General features: G+C 37.3%; 1 protein-coding gene and 1 pseudogene across 6 annotated transcripts in view; one reads left to right on the plus strand and one right to left on the minus strand.

Moving 5' to 3' along the window:
* Akap13 (A kinase (PRKA) anchor protein 13) overlaps window positions 1-23,454 on the minus strand; it is a 321,318-nt gene that overhangs the window by 85,240 nt on the left and 212,624 nt on the right. For all 6 annotated transcript variants that reach the window (XM_013512533.1, XM_005381591.1, XM_013512532.1 and 3 more), the window contains 2 exons: window positions 6,285-6,360; window positions 1,200-1,336 (listed from right to left, as the gene is read on the minus strand). In XM_013512533.1, the coding sequence (XP_013367987.1) occupies window positions 1,200-1,336; window positions 6,285-6,360 (213 nt within the window). The remainder of the gene's footprint in view (window positions 1-1,199; window positions 1,337-6,284; window positions 6,361-23,454) is intronic.
* LOC102013825 lies at window positions 17,331-18,132 on the plus strand (annotated as a pseudogene).

Consider the following 23,454-nt stretch of genomic DNA (forward strand, 5'->3'; position numbering starts at 1 on the left):
AACTCTTGAAGATACAGGCAACGACTCTAAACAGAACTGCATTTGTATAAGAAATAACATCAAGAATCAACAAATGGAATTATATCAAATTAAAAGGCTTCTGCACAGAAAACAAAACAACCAGCATAGTGAAGAGACAATCTACTGAATGGGAAAAAAAATTTGCCAACTACTCCTCAGAGAAAAGACTAATATCTAGAATATATTAAAAATAAAACCCTTGAAATAATTAGACTCCTCCCCCAAAATAAAAAGGCCAATCAAAAAAATGGGTAACTGATATGAACAGACACTTCTCAGAAGAAATATAAACGGCCAATAAATACAGGAAAAAATGTTCAATAGCTCTGTCCATTACAGAAATGCAAATTAGAACAACACTGTGATTTCACCTTACTCCAGAAAGAATGGCTATCATCAAGAAATCAAATAACAAAATGTTGACAAGGCTGTGCAGAAAAAGGAACCCTTCTAAATCATTAGTGGGAATGTAAATTAGTACAACCATTACAGAAGTGAGTGCGAGATTCCTCAAAAAAACCTAAAAATAGATGTTCCAGTCAATTCAGATATTCCCCTTCAAGGTGTCTTACTCAAAGAGTTTGAGACATCACATTACAATGATACATGCTTGGAAGCAGCCCTTATGTCCATCAACAGATGACTAGATAAAGAAAACATATTTATATACAATGGCAGCCTATTCCACCATAAAAGTAGGTTAATTGAAGTCATTTGTAGGAAAATGGGTATACCCTGAGACCATAACGTTAAGTGAAACAAATCAGATACACCAATTTAAATATCACATAGCTTCTCTTATATGAAAAACTCAAAGTATAAATAAAGAGAAAAATAATAGGTAGCAAGAAATACGGAGATAAATCTTTTACAAATGGGAAGGGGACCTAGAGGAGATGAAGAGAAGGAAAGTGGAAGAAAAAAGAATTAAGATGTGTTATGTATACATACCAATTCCCCATGATGTATGTAATTATTATACATTACAAACATACACTAATAAAAATAAAAATTTTTGGAAACCAAGTTATGAGCAGGAGTCATGTATTAAGGGGAAGTGAGGTACCTTGAAAAGACATGAAACAAGAATAGGAAACAAAGTGAAAAAAGAATTAAGGAAGGCCTAACAGGAATATTAGAGTTGATGGACCTAGACGAAAAAATGATACACTCAATACCTTTGAGAAGATGATGCTGTCCATGTCATCATTGGGTGAATGAAAGAGGTCAGAATCACTCCCAGATTCTCTCTGAAGTACACCTTGTTTTGAGGCACACTCTCTGTCCAGTCCAACATCCAACAAGTTCTCACATTCTGGAAAAGAAAAGTTTATTCAACTGATATCCCCCAAAGTATTTTTCCATCTTCTGTTCATCTCAGAAACTATTTTTCATCCAGTATCTAACTCTTTTTTCTCTCCTTTATTTTTCCTCCCCTCACTGCTGCCTTCCTTGTCTTTTTTTTTTTTTTTATTTTCATGTATCAGGAAGGCAGAAAGGACACAGTCAAATTCTGTATTAGCTTTTAGCTCTGCTTCTGAAGTTCTAGGCTGATACAGTTACTATGGCATACCCACGAGTCTGTCATGTTTCTGTAAGGTATAAAAAGAAAAAAATGATTTAGAACCATATTTTACCTAAACAGTAACATCTTTCTCCTGTTAACTAAATCATTTTCTTGTATTTCCAAAATCTGAAGTTTATAACTACAAAATTATGTGACAGAGTTTGTAGACAATTTCAGTTCTGGGACTAAAGTCCTTTCTGGAAACTTATGCCTTTCCAAAATTGTAGTATAAAGAAGATCATCTATAATAAACACATCAAATATTAAACAATAGGGTCTACTAAGTAATAACAGAAATGAAATTTAAACCTTTTCTCTCTTAAATAGATCTTGCACTGGGAAAATAACAAACTAGAGTAGAAAAATGTATCATCTGGAATCTGTTTTCAGTTCAATAAGTAGGATGGGGACTGATGAACCAGTGCAAGGTGCCCCTGACAAAATGATTACACTGGTATGTTGAGAAACCCTCAATACTTAGTATCTTGACACTAGGAAGGTATTAAAAAAAAAAAAAAAAAAAGAAAGAAAGAAATTAGCAAGAGATTTGTCTACTTTGTTCTGTTAACTCTGTAAACAAATGGGACACAAGATCTGGTAGCAGTAAGAGTATAAAAATATTTACAGATGGTGAAACTAGGAATCCAAAGAGTTAATTAGTGGGTGCACATTAAATTCCTTCAAGAAGTTCTGAAGAGCAATGCGTGTCATACTAGTATTTCAATGTGTGGTATAGACATGTATGTGTACTTTATGAAATCTGTAGGTGATAGTAAAAGATGAGAGGCAGAGTAGAAAACCTGGCTACCTTGCAGTTCTAAACCTCTACCTACAGGTTTTGGTAAAAAGCAAATTCAAGAAGAGCTGACCATAAAGGAGATAGCAAAATAAACCAAAAACATTAACAGTTTTTGGCTCTGTTAAGAGAATATACAATACTGGAATTCAAAATGAGAATGGTCCTGTACCAAACAGACCATAAAACACAGAATTGTGTTTATTCCCAGATTAATACCTAAATCAGAATGATGATAGACAAAAATAAATACACAGAAATGAGATCAACACAGTGCAAACATACAGATACACTGGGCTCATGGAGGAGCCTGACGGAGCTCAAGGTAGGGGCAGATTCCCTCTGTGCCATTCCAGGGGCAGGACAAAGACCACTGAATGTAAGTTGCAGAATGTCACTATTATCAGGGCTTTTGGGAGCCTCATAAGGTAGCTGGCGTGTCATTTCATCAGAAGTGCTACAGGAGAGACTGAATGACTATGTCAAGATATTACAGAAAAGGGATCTACACAGGATGGTTTGGCCTTGTTAACTTCTAAAGTCTCTTTTGATTCATAGGTTGTATGCTTAGAAGAGAACTGTGAGTATGTGAGAGGTTGCTTACATGTAAATAAATTCTTAACTAATAGTTAATAAACTCTGTACTTTGGGCCAGCCAGGTAGCTTTGAGGAAGGAGGCACTGAATTGGCATAGGTTATGAATTGTTTGTCAGTAAAACCACTTCTTCTATTAGGTATTTGGATAGGTAACAGGCAATACAAATAAAGAGATGCTTAGTGTGTGTTTGTGTGTGAGACACTGGTGGTCTATTTATGATCTTGTGATAGAAATGAACATATGAGATAATTTCATCATAGAATTATATAAAATATGTCACAGGTAGCAAGGCAGGACATGTAGACTAATCTGAAAGTTTTTCAGTTAAAAAATGACCTTAGTTAATAGACTATTTTACAGTGTGTGTTCAATGGGAATAATAGGCCTGCACTTAAAAGACTGGAAATTATGTGTATTTTAGAGGGACCACCTCAACACACACATTTCATAGATTAACTTAAGTGGAATTAGTGGGTTTGTGATCTTTCTATTCCTTTCTTCTTTCTCAGTTGGAAAAAATCAAAAGCTCCACTCTGTGGCTGAAGGGAAAAGGGGTCTAGCCAAGATCAGAAAGGGCTGTCACAGCAACCACGCTGAGTGCTCCTGTCCAGCTGGCAGTCTAAAAGACCATGTCCAAATTCCAGACTGGAAAACAGACCGGCTCAAGATATCCTACTGGAAAATTCACAGAAAGAGCCAGATTCAGCTCTGTAGGAACATCTCACCCAGACAACAAATCCAAGCCAGCACAAGACCACAAACCAAATTTGGTATCTCACTCTGTGAGATAATGTTGGCAGTTTGGGTAGGGCAAAGGGAAGAGTATGAAAAAGCAGCAAGGGAGACAAAGGGACTGTAAGCCATTATAACCCCAGCACCACTTCCACCAAGGGGGGATGGGTCCACAAAGGCAAAGCTCATTTACCCTGTGTCATGTGCTGGTAAATTTTCAAAATTAATGCAATCTTTCCTTTAATCTAACATCTCTTTCCTTATGAGTAAGTGATGTAAACAAGAACAAAAAGCCTTGTTTTTAAGAGTTAGATGTATTTGGCTTAAATCTAGGTCTAACTACTTACAATAAGAAAGATCCCAGGAAAACAGTAATTTAAACCCCTAATGACTCCATTTTCATAACAGTGAAATGAGAAGATTAGCAACTCCCCAAATAGTTGTAGTTGATGAAATAATTCACACATGTAGTAACCATAACTGTGGTACATATGTGTCTAATCAGATACATGATGAGTGTGAGATGCAGATGCCTAATAAAGTTTAGGCTTCATTAATCTTTACTGTGTGATTCTTTAAATAGCTGGACATCGTGGCAGGATAATGAAGGTAGGTAGAGTGGGGGAAAGTCCTGCTTTACGGCCCGCATATAAATCTGTCTATAAATTTTTGTGCAAGTCATTATCTTTTTAAAAGATAGCAGAACACAGACTTTTCAAAATGTTATCTGATCATTTAGGCTTAAAATGACAGTCACACAACACATGTCTACATGTGTAGCAGGATATACCATTCGGGTGAGCATGATGTTCACACGATGGTAAAAATCACCTGATGTCCTGTATTTCTTAAACATATCCTTGTCTGTGAGCGTCACAGTACCATATATGCTAACAAACCAGTTGTAATATGTAGAAAAACATACCCGGCAACATCCACCAGGCTTTGTTAAACCATGTAATTTATAATTGTATCTTGTATTTATCCAATATTGCCAAGTATGCAAAGTGATTTTAAGATATGTTATCTCACCTGATCTAACTTACTACCTTCTGGAGAGAGTGTTCATAAAATTAAAAAAAAAAAAAAAAACTAGAAAAAGTGTACACTTGAGATTCACAAAAAATAAAAACAAAACCAATAACAAAAAATTCCACTATACTTGGACCAAACTGCTTATGCTATAATTACAGTGTGGAGTAGGGGGTCTAAATAATTCAAGATTATGCTCTGAGGAAAATACTCTAAAGGAGTATGTGAAATATTCCAATTGTGAGACAGCTTCATTCAGTCTTTACATGGCAGATAGCTTCACTGCTTTAATGGTTGTAAGTAATTACACTTTCAGAAAAAAAGCTCCAAGCAGTTTAAAGAACCAAAACATAGTAATGTTATTTCTAACAATGTAGAATGTAGAGACCCTAAGTGTAACTATAGCATAATATCCTTCAACTACTCTCTCAGAAGTTTACAGAAAACACTGCATATCTGCTTTCAATAATTCTTCTGTAGTAAAGCCAGAGTTGAGAATAGGAAACCTCTTTGGACACAAAAGATTTACATAGCTTCTTTTAAAATTTAATATGACTGCAGGTTACCTACAGCTAAACTGTTCCTAAAAAGATAAGCAAAAATAAGGATATGACAATTTTTAAAGCAGAGCAGTAAAAACTGAAAACAGTTTGGTTGGGTTAAGCAGACTCAAGAATCCAGAATTCAAATTACTGTAGGATCAGGCACAGGGAAATATAATTACTCACCATGTCATCTGTACAACACCCTTCAATGAGGCAAGCTAGTAATACTTTACAGATGGGAGACAATGGAACACATAGACATTAGGGAACATCCCTTACGTCACAGAGAGTTGGTGGCTGAACCTGGGTTCAAAGTTGGGAATCCTAACTAACCACAAATCATGTGCTGTCATTAACAAGCAAAGTCTTATGAGAAATTTTCTTCCATCTGTTGTCACTAATACCTCATAGTTGCTAAAGGAAAGACTGAATTCCTGACGATACTTTGAAAGTATAATGGTTCTCAGCTTTGGCTACTTGGTAGGTTAACCAAAGAAACTCAGAAAGATTCTGATGCCCAGGTCACATCCCACTTCAATTAAATCAGCATCTTGTGGGGTTGGGAGGGGGGCAAGGCATCAGTACATTTTTAAGGCTTGCTTACTTGTATAATTCCAACATGCAGCTGAAATTGAGAGCTACAGGTTCACATATGATATATATATAATTTTACTAGATCAGAAAACTTATGTAAATACACAGCACCAAATGCCTTCACAAATGAATAATCAATCATAAAGCCACAAGAGAAGTCTCTTGTTACCAAAATAAAAATTAAGGAAGTTTCTTCTGTTCATCTTCAATCATGAGACAAAATGCTTACAAACCCAAATCATACATACACCTTCCTCTGATTTACTGCACAAAATGCTAAGAAAGAACAGAGCTCCAAATCAAATCATCCATTATTAGAGCAGGAGTGTGGCTCCAGAAAAATGAACATTTTGGATACAATTACTCAGTTAAATCAGAAGATGGAAAATCTCTGCTCACCTGGGCTCTGCTTGGAGTCCAAAAGAGACGGTGCAGCTGGGCATGGCTCTAATGTACACCAGTTTTCACGGTTTATCTGAAAAAGAAGAATAATTTGCTTCAGACACTGAAGTAATGTGGGGTAACTTAACTGCTAAGACTTTATGTGCTGCATGAACCAAATCCTTCTGCTTGTTAATACTTCATTTCAAAGCTGTTAAAATTATGTCAAGGAAAAAACAAGCAAGCAAACTTTATAACACAATCAAAGCAGTCCAGACAACTAAAATTCTGAAGAGCCTATCAACAGGCATACAAAAGCAGTAGGAAAAGACAATAAAGAAGGCCATGGTACAGGCCAACAGTGGAATAAAAAAAATTAAGGGACCAAAATGACCAAATATTAAAATGTAAGTTTGATGTCCTAGTTCATAAGCTAAAAGACAACAAACTATATATTTTTAAAGTTTAAAATTACAAAATAATTCTCATTTAAGCGTTAACACAAGCCAAGTACCATGCCAAAATTTCCACATTTATTATCTCTCCAAATCATCAAAATAGCTTCATGAATTTTGTATTACTACTAGTCATTTGAAGAATAAGCACAGAGGCATTAGGTAATAAATAGCGCAAATGGCACTGGAATGTGAGGTTCTTTGATTTTATAAGCAAGCATCTCCCGTCTCCCAAAATAAGGTTTTTTAAAAGACCTAACCTTAAATCTCCCAACAATCTTAATATCATAACCTAGTATCATTTTAAAAAATTATCCTTAAAGATTTAAAAACTGCCCTCTCAGTAATTGACAGCAGACACAAATTGGTGAGAATACAGAAAATTTCAAAAATATCAACCATTATGCCCTAACCAATAAATATAGACCATTCCAAACAATTTTTAGCAGAGTGCACATTCAAGTGCATCTAGAATGTTCCTATTTTTGTGGCATAAAAATAATCTTAAAATAAATAAAAACTACGTATTCTGTCACATATGTCTCAAATTTAAGAGATATTCTGACATTATTAAATCAGAAACCAAAAAAGTTAAAAATTAAAAACTCAAAATTGATTATATAACTCAAAACTCATTATTAAAACTTACACTATAAAATTTCTAAAGAAAACATAAGAGAACATTTTCTTGTGACTTGGGGTTAGGCAAATATCTGTTAGGCAGTATGTAATGAACAGCATGAAAAAAACAAATTCAACTACATCAACATTAAAAACTGGCTCCTCAAAAGCTATTGCTAGGTAAATGAAAAACAAACTACAGATGGGGAGAAATTATTTTAAAAGACACCAATCTGCTAAAGGACTCTACTCAGAATATATAAAAGCAAAACAAAATCTGGATGCAGTGACATTTGGCTGTAATCCTAGCACTTGGGGAGGCTGAGGCAGGAGGATTACAAGTTTGTGTCTCACCTGGGGCACTGAGATGTAGCTCAATGGAAAAGCTATGAGCTCAATCCCTAGCACAGGGGAAGGTGGATTTACACTACAATAATAAAACAACACTGTTTAAGTGGATAAAAAAAAAACTTGGATAAACAGTTCATCAAAAAAGATAATGAATTGGAAATAAATAAAGAAAAAGACATCCAAAATTGTTACTCAGCAAGAAAACACAAATTAAAACCCCAAGGAGATACAACTATGCTTGCATTAGAAGAGGTAAAGTTAAAGACTGATGATACGACTATTGGCAAAGATGTTGGACAAGTGGAGCACAAAAATTTTGCTGAGAGAAAGCAAATACCACCATTTTGAAAAACTGTCTAGCCGGGCATGGTGACACACACCTGTAATCCTAGCACTAGGGAGGCTGAGGCAGGACGACTGTTGTGAGTTTGAGACCAGCCTGGGCTACAAAGTGAGCTCGAGGCCAGCCTGAACTGCATACCAAGACCAGTCTCAAAAAGACACACACACACAAAAAAAAAGGAAAAAGAAAGAAAGAACAACAGTCTAGCAGTTCCTTCTGTCAAACATATACTACACACAATATAGCATCCCACTCAGGAGTATTCCCCTCCCCCCCTAAAAAGACATTTTCATATAAAGATGACAGATAACAGATTCACAGAAAGAAGTGATGAACTACTAATTTAAACAATATGGACCAACCCCAAGAACAATGTTATAGAAGGGGAAAAGGGTAGACAAAGACTACCTGCTGTATGGTTCTGTCTCTATGATATTTTAGAAAAGGCAAACTGTACTGTCAGAAAGCATATTAGTAATTAACACAGACTGGAAGGGAAGACTAACCAAAAAGGAATACAGGAGAAGTTTTTTGCTGATACATGTATTCCTGTATGATGGGTAGTTTGCTAAAATGCATCAAACTGCAAATCTAAACTGGGGGAGGGGTGTTTGTTTTGTTTTGTTTTTGTGGTGCTAGAGATTGAAGCTAGTACTCTGTGCATGCTAGGCAAGCACTTTACCGTTGAGCTATATCCCTAGCCATAAGCTGGTGAATTTTACTGCATGCAAATAATGTGAAGTATAAAACATAAAATAAATTTAAGTTTTCATAACCCCTAAACACTTCACTATCCTCTAATCTCATTAAAACTAAAACTTCAGCTGTAATGTAAGGAGCTTCTACACACATTATCAAGTACTGGAATATAATGCTCAATGACACAATCTATGATTTTCATTTAATGACCTTTAAATACAGAATGTACCCAGCAGTTTCCTGATCACTTTGCTGAGAAGGTACTAATCTACTCTGCTGATAAAGATCAACAGTTTTACTGACTGTACTAAGAAGGATAAGGTAGAAAGCTGGGGGATTTTTTTTTTTTCAGACTATATCTGACATTAGAAGAAATGAATTAAATCAGTATCAAATGATTGCTTATGAGTGACAGAATAACCACACAGTCTAGAATCATATGAAACAAAACATCATTTGTTCATTTCCGCTCTTTACCACAAAGAAAGGCAACAAGGGCCAGCCACCTTCATCAATTGTTGGGGACCACAAATTGTAAGTTGACATAGTCGCTGTACAAGGCTGTCCTTGCCTGCCTTGTGGTCAGGTTTTGGAATGCAGAAATCCCAGTTCCTCTTGGTCACTGCTGAGGCTTTGATAGTCAGTGAGGCTGTGACTCTCACAGGGCAGGATGAGGTCCACTGAGGACAATGCACAGGAGAACTAGTACCCAGTGTGGGGATGAATCTTAGCTTGTTCCCTTTATTATGTTAAACTGTCCCATTCAACCACTACTTCTACTCTGTTCCCTGTCCGCTGCACTGGCTAGTAAGATAGAGGCAACCTGGAGATTCTTGGTTGTTGTTCCCAAAGAACATTGATCATCCCAGAGCCCTATTTCCTTGTAATCCTTGCTCTTTTTCTTTCTCAGGGTAAGGGATTGGGGCCTCACTGCAGGGGTCCCTGATAACTGGCACCATGGAAAAGGGTCACTGATAATCAATGTTTTATTTTCTAGTGTGCTAGAAAACACCAAATATTTGAAAGTGATTCTGTATGTAAGGAAATATTCAGCAGCTCCCTGGGATTATATGAAATACCATCTCTAAAATGTAATTTGGGTATGCACAACGAAGCAGGGTATGTATGAATTCAGTAACTTTATTAAACCCTACCCGTATCTTTCAATGAATGAAAATAAATTTTCTTCTTTTAAAAAAAGCATCACTCAGAAGATTTTCTCATTTAAATATATCTCATTTGAACTGGACCAAATTTAACTTCATGTAAAATAAACTTGGCTGCTAATAGCTAGAGACCAGGACCTTCATATTTCAATATGAAATTACACTTTGAATTTTGAAGGAAAAAAAAATGCATCCCCCTGCCCTTTATTCCTGTAATCGAAACAGGTTACTTGAACAGAGTAACAAACTGTGATAGTTATAGAAACCTTTAAAAGCTTAATAAACCCACTAATAACAGCGAAGAATACCGAAATAAACTACTTTGGATGATAATGGTGCTCTCTCCTTACACAGCCTTCAACAATTTTCAGCCTATATTTTAAGAAACTACCAAAATTCTATAAATTAGAATACTTGTATTACCTTTTCAATACCACACTTGTTATTCGATGGCCAATGAGTAAACAGACATTCTTTCCCTTGAGGTTGTAAAGGACTAATAGACTCAGTATGTTCCCTGTCACTTTAGACAATTTTGTATTATAAATGTTCCACAGTTTGCAAAATAATATATAAAACTAGAAGAACACAATTAAAATGAATAAAATCTTTTCAAATGAATACACTACATGAATGCTATCAATGTAGAGAAATCATTTTCCATGGATCTTGTGGGTAAAGGCACTAACTGTCCTTCTATTCTAGACTATCTTTCCAAGAATGTCTGTGTGTCAGTTTTGGAAGATAAAGAAATAGCTTCTTTCTAAGGCAAAGGGCAGGTTCCTTTACCTTTAAGTATAGCAAAGATAACATTGCCCTGTAGACCAAGGTCACACAGTTTACTACCCACTATAAAAATACAGGTTTCTTAAGATTTGGGTTTCTCAGCTCTGACACAGCACCTACCTGAGCTGAGCCCCACCCTGTTACCTTCATGGACCTTGGAAAGCAAAAAGAGCCAATAAGCAGCTGACGCTCATGCTGCCTGTTGTGCAGAGTAATGAACACATCTGTCTCCGGCCCAGAAGTCCATCACTGCAGTCAGCAACCATGAAACTGTCAAGGCTAAAGTATCTTTTGGGCTTGATAGCAGGATAAAATCTCAAACCTATTACATTTCCTGCCAATTAGTACTTATTTTATTTTTTTAAGATAGAGTCTCGCTGTGTAGTTCAGACTGGCCTTGAGTCACTATGTAGCCCAGGCTGACCTCAAACTCATGGTGATCCTCCTGCCTCAGCCTCCAGAGTGGTGGGATTATAGTGTGACCTCACATGTCCGCTAGTTAACATACAATTTAAACACAATGGCAACTCAAAATCTCTTCATATAATCATAATGATAGTGAAAAAGCCCTAACATAAGTTTATTTTAATTGAGCCATTATGCTTAAATGATTTATAGATAATATCCCTTTCAAATTCTCTGTAGTTTCTCAAGTTCTGTTTTATTGCTTGTTTCTGTTTATTTTGAGACAGGGTCTTGCTGTGTATTCCCAGCTAGTCTGAAATTCAGTATATAGCCTAGGCTGGCCTCAAACTCACCACAGGTCTTCTGCCTCAGCTTCCTCAGTGCTTCTCCAGGGATTACAGGCACACAGCACCATGACTGGCAGTTTGCCAAGTCTACATGGTTATATATGTTACTATTATTTTTTAAATGTATTTTGTAATAATTTTAGGTTGATTGAAATAGTACAGGTTATTGTAATACTGAATGTTCCCTGCATGCCTATAACCCCAGCACTTGGGAGGCTGAAAGAGTAAGATGAGAATTTGAAGCCAGCCTGGACAGACAGGGAGCGGGAGGTCTCCCATACACCCCTCTTAGCAGTTTCTCCAGTATTAGTATTTTACATAATCACAGTACATTGGTCAACAGGAAGAAAACAACACTGCTACATTATCATCAACTAAGCAGCAGAATTTATTTGTATTTAACTTGTTTTTTCACTGATGTTCTTTCTCTGTTCAAGAATCCAATCCAGGATGATACACACATTTGGTGTGTATGTGATGTGAGTATATATAAAGTCTGGACTTGAACATCTTTTTGGGGATGTAATTTCATATACCATAGAACTCACCTATTAAAAGTATGTAACTCAATGGAATACCATTATTGTATTCACAGAATTGTATACTTATCACTAACTCATTTTAGAACACTTTCATCTTGACAAAAAGAAATGCCACAACCATTAGTAGTTCATGCTAACCTCAGCTTCTTACTTCTACTCCTAGAAAACCACTTATCTATCTTCCATCTCAATCAATTAATTTCATACAAATAGAATTACACACTATTTGGTCTTTTATGTCTGGGTTCTTTCACTTATCAAAACATTTCCAAGGTTCACCCATATTGTGGTATATATCAGTCCTTGATTCCTTTAATTGCCTATTAGTATTCCACTGTATAGCCATATCTACATTTTATTTATCTAGTCATCAGCAGATGGACATTTCTGGCTGCCAGGAATAATTATGCTGTGAACATTTGTGTATGATTGTTTGTGGGAACATATGGTTTTCATTTCTCTTGATTATATACCTAGGAGTGGAAGTGCTGGGTTAGGCAAACAACTTTATGTTCAACATTTTGAGGAATTCCTGGGTTGTCCTCTACAGTGACTGCACCATTTGACAATTTCTATACATCCTTTCCACGTTTGCTCTTGTTCTTATTTTTTTATTGTAGCCATCTTACTAGGTGTGGCTTTCTTATCTCTTCCTATGATTTTTCTTTCAAAATGGAAAGTATTTTTAACCTCTTGGTTACTATCTAGGAAAGTACTATTAAGATGCTCATCATGCTCAGACTGGTTCCCTTTCTTCTTTCATTATGAAGAAAGCCTTAAAAGAAGGAAGAGCAGTAATCCCTCTTGCTCTTCCTTTCCAGTTTGAGCCTAGCCGAATGGCTCTCACCAAGAAGTATGGCAAGAAGGAGAACCGTTGAGAGGAGGACCCAAGAATACGCCATCAACATTCACAGGTGTGTCCACGGAGTGAGCTCCAAAAAGTGTGCACTTAAGGAGATCTGAAAATCTGCCAAAAAAGAAACAACTCTGTATGCACACACTTATATTGGGCTCACTAAAGCTGTCTGGGCCAGGAAAATAAGGAATATCCCATATCATATCCGTGTACAGTTGTCCAGAAAACGCACTGAGGATGAAGACTCACCAAACAAGTGCTATGTACACAAACTGTGCTAAGCTATGTCCTTGTCAGCATGTTTGAAAATCCACAGATAGTGAATGTAGATAAAAACTATTTGTCAAATAAAATTATAAAACTGAAAAAAAGTAGTAGTAATAAATAGGAAGTCAATAAGCTTGCCACAACATCAAGCTTAGTCAACACAGACAAGGGAAGGGCTGATGTGGACAATAATGTGTGGTACAGATAAAGATAGGAATGAACGCTACAGATAGAGACACTGGGCAAGAAAATTTATACATAAACACCCCCACACACAAATTACCGAGTGTGGGTAACTCAGAGATTGCACGTACAAGTCTAGAAGACAGAGCTACAGCAGATGAGAGCTCCACCAAAGGTAAGGAAGCAGAGAACCAACAGCACAGTCCACTGTGATGACTACTACAGACAAGCCAAAATAGATCAGCCAAAGTGATCCCTGAATTTGGCATCCCTGAATTTGGTGGTTTTTCTGATGGGCAAGTGAGAGCAGAATGCAGACCACGAAGCATCACTGTATTTCCAGATTCATGTCTTCTAAGTTTACAAGGTACAATGAACCCTTGACTTATGAACTCAATTCATTCCCAAGGGCTGGTTATAACTTAAGTTGTCAACTGAAGGCTCAGGCTCCTCTACACAGCCTTCAAAGTCTGTCTCCTGTATACAAGCAGATCTCAGCGTCCTTAGAGAGACACTGGCCCAGAATTTCTGAATAAATGCCATGCAGGCAAGGGTGTTGTAATGTTCCTTCCAGGACTCTTGGGGTTAAGTCTGTATCTGAGACCGTCTGGAAGCACAAGTGGCCGGCATTCAGGTCATAACTTAAGACTGGTCGTAAGTTAAAACTAAAATTCTGGTCATAAGCCAAGTCACTTGTACGTCAGGCTTTAGTAACTCAAGGGTCCACTGTATTATCACACAGAGTTGACTTATTGACAGCCCTATGAAAAGACATGCTGCCTTTTATTCTCAAATTATTACTATTTTGTGGCGCTGGGGATTGAACTCAGGGTCTCATGCACGCTATGCAAGTGCTGTACCACTAACATACACCCCCGCCCAACCTCTTATGCTGCTGTTGTGGAGGAGAAAACAGACTCAACAAGGCTTGGTGATTAATGTCCTTGTAGATGAACTACACTGTACTTAGAGCTCTATCTTCTCAAAAGACTGCATGCTTGACAACATTTTTCATTCTATGAGTCTCCTTAAAGAGTAAGTATGTGGTTCATAGATGAGGCTTAATGAATAACATCTGAATTTATTACCCTCAGTGATTCAGAAGAAAATTAAAACTGAGAGCCTTTAGGATCATACCTGCTTCCCTTTGCTAACCCACAAAAACTTTGAGGCCAAAGGAGGTAAAGTAATTTGACCAAAACAATACTTAAATTGTATTTCAAAACAGCGAGGACCCAAGGTCGCCTCACACTTTTTGGCCACTTCTCATTACCTTCCTCTACAAGTTCTCTTTTGTTCTTTACTTTGTCTCAGGGCTCAGCAACAACTGTTCAAACAATTCCTAACAGTAAGTCTGGAATAACATCTCCAGGAACTATATGTTCGAAGACGGTACCACTGTTTAACTTAGATAAATAAGAAAATAGTCTATTGAAACTAAACCTAACTAAAATATGGAATTGTGGGTATCAATTTTTTTAACATTAAAATGCTGTGATTCAAAGAAATGGCTTTTGGTTTTGGCTTTGTCTTTGGCTAGTAGCCTGTGTTTGGTCACTAACAGTTAACTGACAATGATATACAGAGAGCACGTCTGCCACTCACAAATACAAGAAACTTCAGTGAATTAGACGATGTACACTTTCGGTCAGCTCCCTCTACTGAAAGAGGTTTCATTTATAAACATTAAAAGTAAAGCCTGCATTGAAAATAGTAAAATTTCAGGTAATTTGGGATTCTGCATGAAGAAAGGATTGGGAACTCTAGCACAAGAAAGTTTCCTAAAGCCAACATGCTACCATTTACAAACTGGCCCATCTACCTAGCTAGCTAGCCAGTCAGCAAGAGAATTCATTTTAGAAAGGGACAGTGTACAGTAATAGAAAGGTATAGCAGTAGACATGATGAATAAAATACGATCTTGATTATAATTTGCACAACAGGTCCCACAGTTTTTAAGTCTGAGAAATCTTTTTACATTGAAAATGTCATGAGTTACATTGCCTCCATAGCCCAGTATGACAGATCTATGCATATCAAGAAATATGAGGCTACAGATTATCCGGGTCAGTGAAGTAACTGTACAGACCATGGCCAGCAGATTGGAAAATATTAACTTGTAAAAGAAAAGAGGTACACAAATGACTGAAATCCCCAGAGGTTAAGGAAGACCTAGTATAAGAATACTAATTTCAGGGACTAAAAAAAATTCAAGGAAAGTGGTAATATATGAGATAGGTCTTAAAAAGTAGGTAATATGCTTGAAAAGGAATCAGGCAGTAAGGTGGGAAATTCCACCCATGGGAAAAAGTGTGAACAAAATAGAAAACTCCAAAGCTGGACTTTACAGCATCTTGTGTCACAAACTCTATTAAGAATACAATGGATGTCAGCTGGGTGTGGTGGCAGCCTCCTGTAATCTCAGCACTCAGGAGAGTGAGGCAGGAGGATCGTTGCGAGTTTGAGGACAGCTTGGACTACATAATGAGTTCAAGCCCAGAATGATATACATAACAAGACTTGTCTCAAAAGAAAATACACAAACAGAAAATGATTTAAGAAAAATAAAAGTGTACCATCCAACTTAAAAAAAAAAAAAAAAAAGCCGGGTATGGTGGTGCATACCCATAATCCTGGCACTCTGGAAGATGAGACAGATGGATACACGAGTTTGAGGCCAACCTGGACTATAAAGTGAGACTCTGTCTCAAAAAAACAAAAAGAGTAACAAAGAAAGTTGGGCATGGTAGCACACACCTATAATCCTAGCACTTGGGAGAGACTGAGGCAGAAAGGTTGGGCATTCAAGGCCAGTCCAGAACACACTGCAAAATTCTCTCATTCTGTCTCTCTCTCATTCATAAATAAATAAATAAAAATTTTTAAAATCTAAGGAAAATCATAGAACTCTCATAAGGAACACACACATAAGTGTCACAATCAGGGATTCTCATGTCTAAGCTTATGACACAGATTACTGGTGTTTGTCACAAGTACAAAATGCCCAATGGTGTTCTGATGTATGAACAAAGTTAGGAGTAAATATAGGAGATATAGCTACAACGAAATTCAGTTTTATATCTAGCAAGGGTGACATTAATCATACAAGTAAGAGAATGGAAAGATCACTATTATACTTGGAAAACAACCATAGAAGTATAGAGATAAAATGGGATACTGGGAAAGAGAAAAGAAACACGAGGAATTTGGAACACAAAGATCAGCCAGGATGAGTATGGCCTAATCTAGTCGAGAGGCAATGTGCACCCCAACTGTGGAGGTGTCCTTTAGAGTACAGAAAAAGACGTGCATCAGAGAGCAAAAATGGCAGAATCCACAGAAGTTAAGGGAAAAAGGGATTAAAGATCCAGAATGAACAGATATAAGAAACTGAGAGGAAGCTTGATGCACTCTGACTATGTTGAGTTTGAGCTTATGAAGCTCTGAGATAAAAGTGAGGTCTATTTGTACTTGTTCTTAAAATAACAGGTAAAAGAGTTTGCCATGACAGAGCACAGAGAGAAGACACAGTTAAGATGGCGTTCATGTTAGATAATATACATTTGAAGATAGGAGCACCTTAGAAGGCTCATATTTGCTGGCTACAAACAGCACAAAAGTATGCATTAGAGAAACGTAAATCAAAACCACAATGAGGTATCCCTTCATATGCATTAGGCTGTTATTTAAAAAATAACAGAATGAAACATATTGGTGAGAATGTAGAGAAGCTGAAACCTCTATGCACTGCTAGTAGAAATATGGCAGTCACTGTGGAAAAGAGTGTGGCCATTCCTCAAAAAACAAATACCTTATGATCAGCAATTCCACTTCTGGGACTATATCCAAAAGAACTGAAAGAACCCAAACATGTATTTGTATACCAATGTTCACAGCAGCATTATTCAGAGGAGCCAAACAAAACAGCCCTAAATCCACTGGCAAAAGAATGGGTAAGCAAAATGTGGCGTGTATTTAAAATAGAACATTATTTAGTCTTTAAAAAGGAAACTCTGGTTTTCTCTTTCTGTCAGCCACCTGAGATGTCGAAAGGGAAGAAGGCCAAGGGGAAGATGGTGGCCCCAGCCCCTGCTGTCATGAAGAAGAGGGAGGCCAAGAAGGCGGTAAATCCCATTTGAGAAGAGGCCGAAGAACTTTGGCATTGGACAGAACATCTAGCCCAAGAGAGATCTCACCCACTTTGTCAAACGGCCCCACTACATCTGGCTGCAGCGACAGAGGGCTATCTTGTATAAGCAGCTGAAGGCGCTTCCTGCAATTAACCAGTTCACCCAGGCCTTGGACCACCAAACAGCTACCCAGGTGCTTAAGCTTGCCCACAAGTACAGACCAAAGACTAAGCAAGAAAAGAAGCAGAGGCTGTTGGCCGGGGCGGAGAAGAAAGCGGCTGGCAAAGGGGATGTCCCCACTAAGAGACCACCAGTCCTCAGAGCAGGTGTTAACACTGTCAACACTCCAGTAGAGAACAAGACGGCTCAGCTAGTGGTGACTGCGCAGGATGTGGACCCCAGTGAGCTGGTTGTGTTCCTGCCTGCTCTGTGTCGCAAGATGGGGGTCGCTTACTGCATCATCAAGGGGAAGGCCAGGTGGCTCGGGCATCTGGTCCACAGGAAGATCTGCACCTCTGTTGCCTTTACACAAGTCAACTCGGAAGACAAAGGCACGCTGGCTAAGCTGGTGGAGGCCATCAGGACCAACTACAATGACAGATACAGTAAGATCCATCATCACTGGGGAGGCAATGTCCTGGGCCCCAAATCTGTGGCTCCAATTGCCAAGATGGAAAAGGCAAAGGCTAAAGAATTTGCCACTAAACTGGGCTAAGTGTACTCTTGAGTTTTCTGTACATAAAAATAATAAATCACTCTTAATCCAGAAAAAAAAAAAAAACTCTGACATATAACAGATTGTGGATGAACCTGGAATACATTTTGCTAAGTGAAATAAGACAATCAGAAAAGCAGAAATATATTATGACCCCACTTATTCAAGATACCTGGAGTAGTTAAATTAGAAAACAGAATAGTGCTTGCCAGGAACTGGGGTTGGGGGAGGTAAGAAATTATTGTTTACAGGTACAGGCTTTCAGTTTGGGAAGGTAAAAAAAGTTCTAGATGTGCCTGGTGGCAATGGTAGATGCACTTATGCCATGAACTGTACGCTTGAAAATGCTTAGAATGGCAAAGTTTATGTGTATTTTATCACAATTTAAAAAATACATGTGTAGCAGTTAGAGGAAAGTAGTCAGCCCCACAAAGCCAGAATCAGAGCCAGTAATCTGAGCCAGATGCTGCAAATCATGGCCAATGCCATTAACCAGAGGACAAACTCCATACTGCACTGAGTGTGGAAAGAATGTCAAAGTATGTATCAGCATTTTCAACCACATCCCGTGTAACAGCAATGCCAAGCATATCATGTTTGTGTGTGAAGAATATTGTGCTAACAAGCTGCTTAAGAGATATAACCTAGATTACAAAACGTCTCCTGTCTTCTACTCTAATTCAGAATCACTGATGTGGCATATAAACTTGTTCTAGTCTTGGATGTGTTCATCAACAACTCTACAGTTTTTTTCTTACTCAGACAAACAAGGTAACTTGAATGCTACACCATGCAGCTCTATTTGAAACATTTTCAGAGTGCTTCCCATGCACCAGACACAATGCAAGGACAGATCCTCATCCATGGTGACACATCTGTGTTGTAGGAAATCAACAGTTATCATACAAATTTTATTAAATGATGGTTTGCATGTTAGTCTCTTTTTCAAAACATGATTTCTAAGATCAGGTTTTTCCACACTAACAGATAAGTTGGTTCCTTGAATTGTCAACACTCTTACCCATTTCTGAGATTAGGCGTGGTAAGAGATTCTAATCATCAGAAGAATTAGAAGACAGAAAAGGAAGACACAACAGTGTTGGTACTGCTAATAATTTTGAGTTTTAAGACAAAATTGAAGATGGTAGTAAGCCCCTCCCTCCAATCTTACAAACTATGTCTGTGAAATCACTTAGCCTGAAGGAAATACAGGACTGGTAACTGAGTGAATGGGTAAAAGGGGGGAATAGTTCAAGACGATTCAGAAGTTTTATTTAGCAAGTAACTGAAAATGTGAAAAAGATTTTAAATGCTAAATGTCTACATGATTTGGAAAGAGAAATCAATAAAATATATTTTGGTCCTGATTACAGCTATAATTTTTAGTTAAAAACAAATTTAGTCATAGGTTTTCCTTTACCATAGTACTGTTATAACAACCATATATACACCACAGACACTCAACATCCAAAGTTTTGGTGAGTTACAGTGTATACAGAACACAGGCTCATGAAAGTTACCTCAGAAGAAATGTCAGATCTATGCAGGTAACTTTTTCATACCTTCCATGAAGCCTAAGCACCTCTTGTGATGACCTACACCACACCCACAATGTGTTTCCCAATAGTCTGAAAATACAGCAGCATGTATTTTCACTGGAAAGGAAAATGGCTTTGGTTTCTGGCAATATTTCTGCTACTGTTTATATCTGAACATCCTAATAATACACCTCATGGTTACACCCAGCCTTCCCAGCCAGTCCCTGTACTTCCTCTGCAACTGTCTCAGGAGAACCAGCCAAAGTAAAAAGGCTGAATGAAAGGAAGCAAAAACTCACCATCCGGCCATGGAAGCCAACACTTGAGTCAAAATCTTTTCAGAGAATCATACTGTAACAGAGCTGATATATATGGTTGTCTCAAATTCTTTGCCCCCTTGTATCTTTTTGTTTTACTGCAATATGGAGACAAACTTTTAAATGATGTGTATTTCTCTGGGAAATGACATCAGAGTTGAGGACAAACCATTCCTTCTGAGCATTAGCAAATGAAGTCATGTGGCTTGCCCAAGCACCATGAATGGGGAGGAGCTGTCCTCCTCTGTAAATATTTTCATTTAATGTATACAAAATATTGTTGTAAGCCTTTTACCCATTCAGGTATCATTCTAAATTACTAGCTACAAAAAATCATCAATGAAATGAAGAATTGTGTTACTATTACAGAGTTCCTCCCACCAAATATCCAAAGTTATAAAATTAGTAAAACAGAAGCAACCCGGAGCTAAGGTTAGGGTAAACACCTGTTGTCTTCTAGGAACACTTGCTTGTCATAACCTGCAGATCAGTCCCCAAAAATTCTCATTTGTCCCCAACATGTGAAGTCAGCACTGGCTTTTTGAAGGACAAAGGGAAAACTGGGCATGTTGGTACCTGAAGGCTCTGCCAAAAATCAAAATTCTTCCATATTCCACTGTTAGCATATGATTCATAGTTATCAACCACTTGTAAGTTAGAAGCCATGTATGCACCCAGGAAAGAGGAACAAGGGACTATTATACACAGAAGAAGGGAAATATGTATGTATATATTGGGCAAGAGGGTATTTAATCCACGGTACTGGAAAAAAATTTTAAAAAGGAGTTTCCATGAAATTAGCTATATCATACTGACACATGATGTAGATCAGAACACATAATAAGCCAAAGAAAGTATAGGTATGTAATGCAATGTGAATTCTTAAGTTAATTAACAGTGAATTGTTTGTATGTCAGTGGGAGACAGGAATTGTAAATGTGCAATATCAAAGTAGAAGGCTCACAATCAAACTTTGAGATTAGTGCCATATTTCATCTGTGTGATCCGTAAAACTTAGCAGTACATTAAACACAACTTATGAAATATCAAGTTTATGAACCTATACTTTAATTTATTCAATCAACAAATATTTACTGAGTTTTAATATGAATTAGAGATATTGTTCTGAATTCTTAGGTACATTAACAGATGGAAATAGCAAACTACTTTCTATAATAAAGTAAACTTCTACATGTAACACTGGAGTAAGAACACACAGGTAATCACCTGCAAATTTAAATGGCACACTGTACCCAATATAGGTATGTTTCAAGGACAGAAGACACTGAAATTAAAATAATTTTGTAAAAATAATTGGAGAACACTAGTGAATGATTAAAACAGAAAAAGGAATCAAAAGAACTGTGGGGGGGGTGACAAAATTAACTTATATGCTATCATGTTCTTGTCTAAAATTAACAAAACAAATTCTCATTCTTCAGACATGATCAAGATAACTTCTAAAACTTCCTCCAATATAAAACAAGTCTATGATAGAAAAAGAATATATATGTACATACAAAGGAAGGTTCGTATACACATTCCTGTAATAAAAGGACTAGTCAACTGTAAGAAGAGGTCTAGGATAGCAAGAAAAAGTATGGGCTTTGACAACAGTCTGACGTGAGATTGCATTCTATTGCTGATTATATATGAGGTCTAAAACACCGTGAAAATCCCTCGCTATCCAAATCTGTTCTGTGTGTATAAAATATGACAGATCAGGAATGCAAACACTCAGTGCCTGTGTCTCCTATCCCTCCTTTCTTCCACAATTAACTTCTTAAATGGGGACCTCAGACAAAGTCTATACAAGGACTATTCTAATTCTTCTCACTATTCCCAATATAGTACCCTACTCGTTTCTGTCAACTGACTTCAAACGGTTTGTACTTATTTGTTTTTCTATTTACTGTCTATATTGAAGTGGCAAGAGGGTAAAGACTATAACCCTTAGGCTTAACACCATTTCTGCCACTGAATAGTGTAGGTCTCAACGTTTTCTAATCTCCAAAGCAGAGCAATTAATACCAGAAGTCTCTATATATCATTTTTAAACCAGAAACAAGGTGTTTTCAGGACTCCTACTATTTGTTTTAATAAGTTACTACTTCCTGAGAAGTGCAATTTGCTCTGAAAATCTTTCACTGTGTAATGGGCACAAATAAAAGAATATGAAGATACTTATTAACCATAGCCATGTGAAAAACATTTTTGTCACTCAAATTCTTCATACTCCTCACCACAAGAGAACTCTCAAGTTCTTCATCTGAAAATGGAGTAAAGCAGTTACTGCCTGGTAAGTCTCAATGAAATAATGTATATTAAAGGGGTTCATTAAAATATGAAATAGCATCTCTTGAGGTCAATGAACCTGTACTGATTTAGTTTCACTCATAAAGACTTTCATTATCAGATAGACTGCAGAGTGCTACATATTTTAGCATTATTTTAAATGTATGGTATTCCTTGTGACATGCAGAAAGAAAAGAGATCTACACACACACACACACACACACACACACACACCTTGAAATTATAAGGCATCAAGTTTTTAAAATTAGGCTCTCCTAAATATATTATATTAGGACAACAGTTTTAAAACATACTATTGTCTTTTAGAGGATATCACATTTCAGAGAAACTAAAATGAATACTATCTTAGAACAAGTTCAAAACATCGTTACCCACTGTTGTCAGCCTAGAGCAGACCAATTAAACAATCACCTGAGAGTGATTATGGAGGGACAGGAACAGCACTACACCACAAATCACACCTCCTCTGCCCAGTGCCGCACCCAACATGGTATTTCATCAGCTTTGGTGTCTGGCCTTCTAAGCCCATTTCACGCCCTTGCTCGTCCAAAGAAAACAATGAAGGAGTCTCAAGTTATAAACTGAATTGATAAATCAATAAAATAGCTCCAACGTTTCCTCCATCAGGGTAACAGGGTACAACTTCGTCTAAAATCATTCCATTTTCCTTCCACAACCTCACAAATTCAGTTACTGAGGTTCTTTTGGCACCTGTGAAGCATTTGGTTGGTTTCCAATTTTCACTGTGTTTGCCAGAGAACTGCGCAACTTCCAAAAAGTGTTCTTCGAGTTGTCCAACATTCCCAGACTCCCATCTTACTAGTTAGAGGAGTCCTTACTAAATTTAGATTTGAGGATGCCTTCTGTGAGCAATTAACTGTCCAGAGTTTCCACTCCCATTCTGCTTAGAGACCCAACATCACTAATGCTGAGAAAACAAATATAGCTATCAAACTAGTCAGAAGGCACATCTGAAAAGCTGAAAGACAAAGCCAGAAGTGAACATGGTTGAAGACTGAGACAGTAGAAGAATAACAGATAGGAAAGATGCAGACAAATGACAGAAAGACTAAGAGACAAAGGCAGAGAGAGAGAGAGAAGAGAGAGGAGAGAGAGGAGAGAGAGAGGGAGGGGAGGGGAGGGGAGGGGAG

The sequence above is a fragment of the Chinchilla lanigera genome, unplaced genomic scaffold, assembly GCF_000276665.1.
Source record: "Chinchilla lanigera isolate Chin_1 unplaced genomic scaffold, ChiLan1.0 scaffold00015, whole genome shotgun sequence".
In the NCBI taxonomy this organism is placed as follows: domain Eukaryota; kingdom Metazoa; phylum Chordata; class Mammalia; order Rodentia; family Chinchillidae; genus Chinchilla; species Chinchilla lanigera.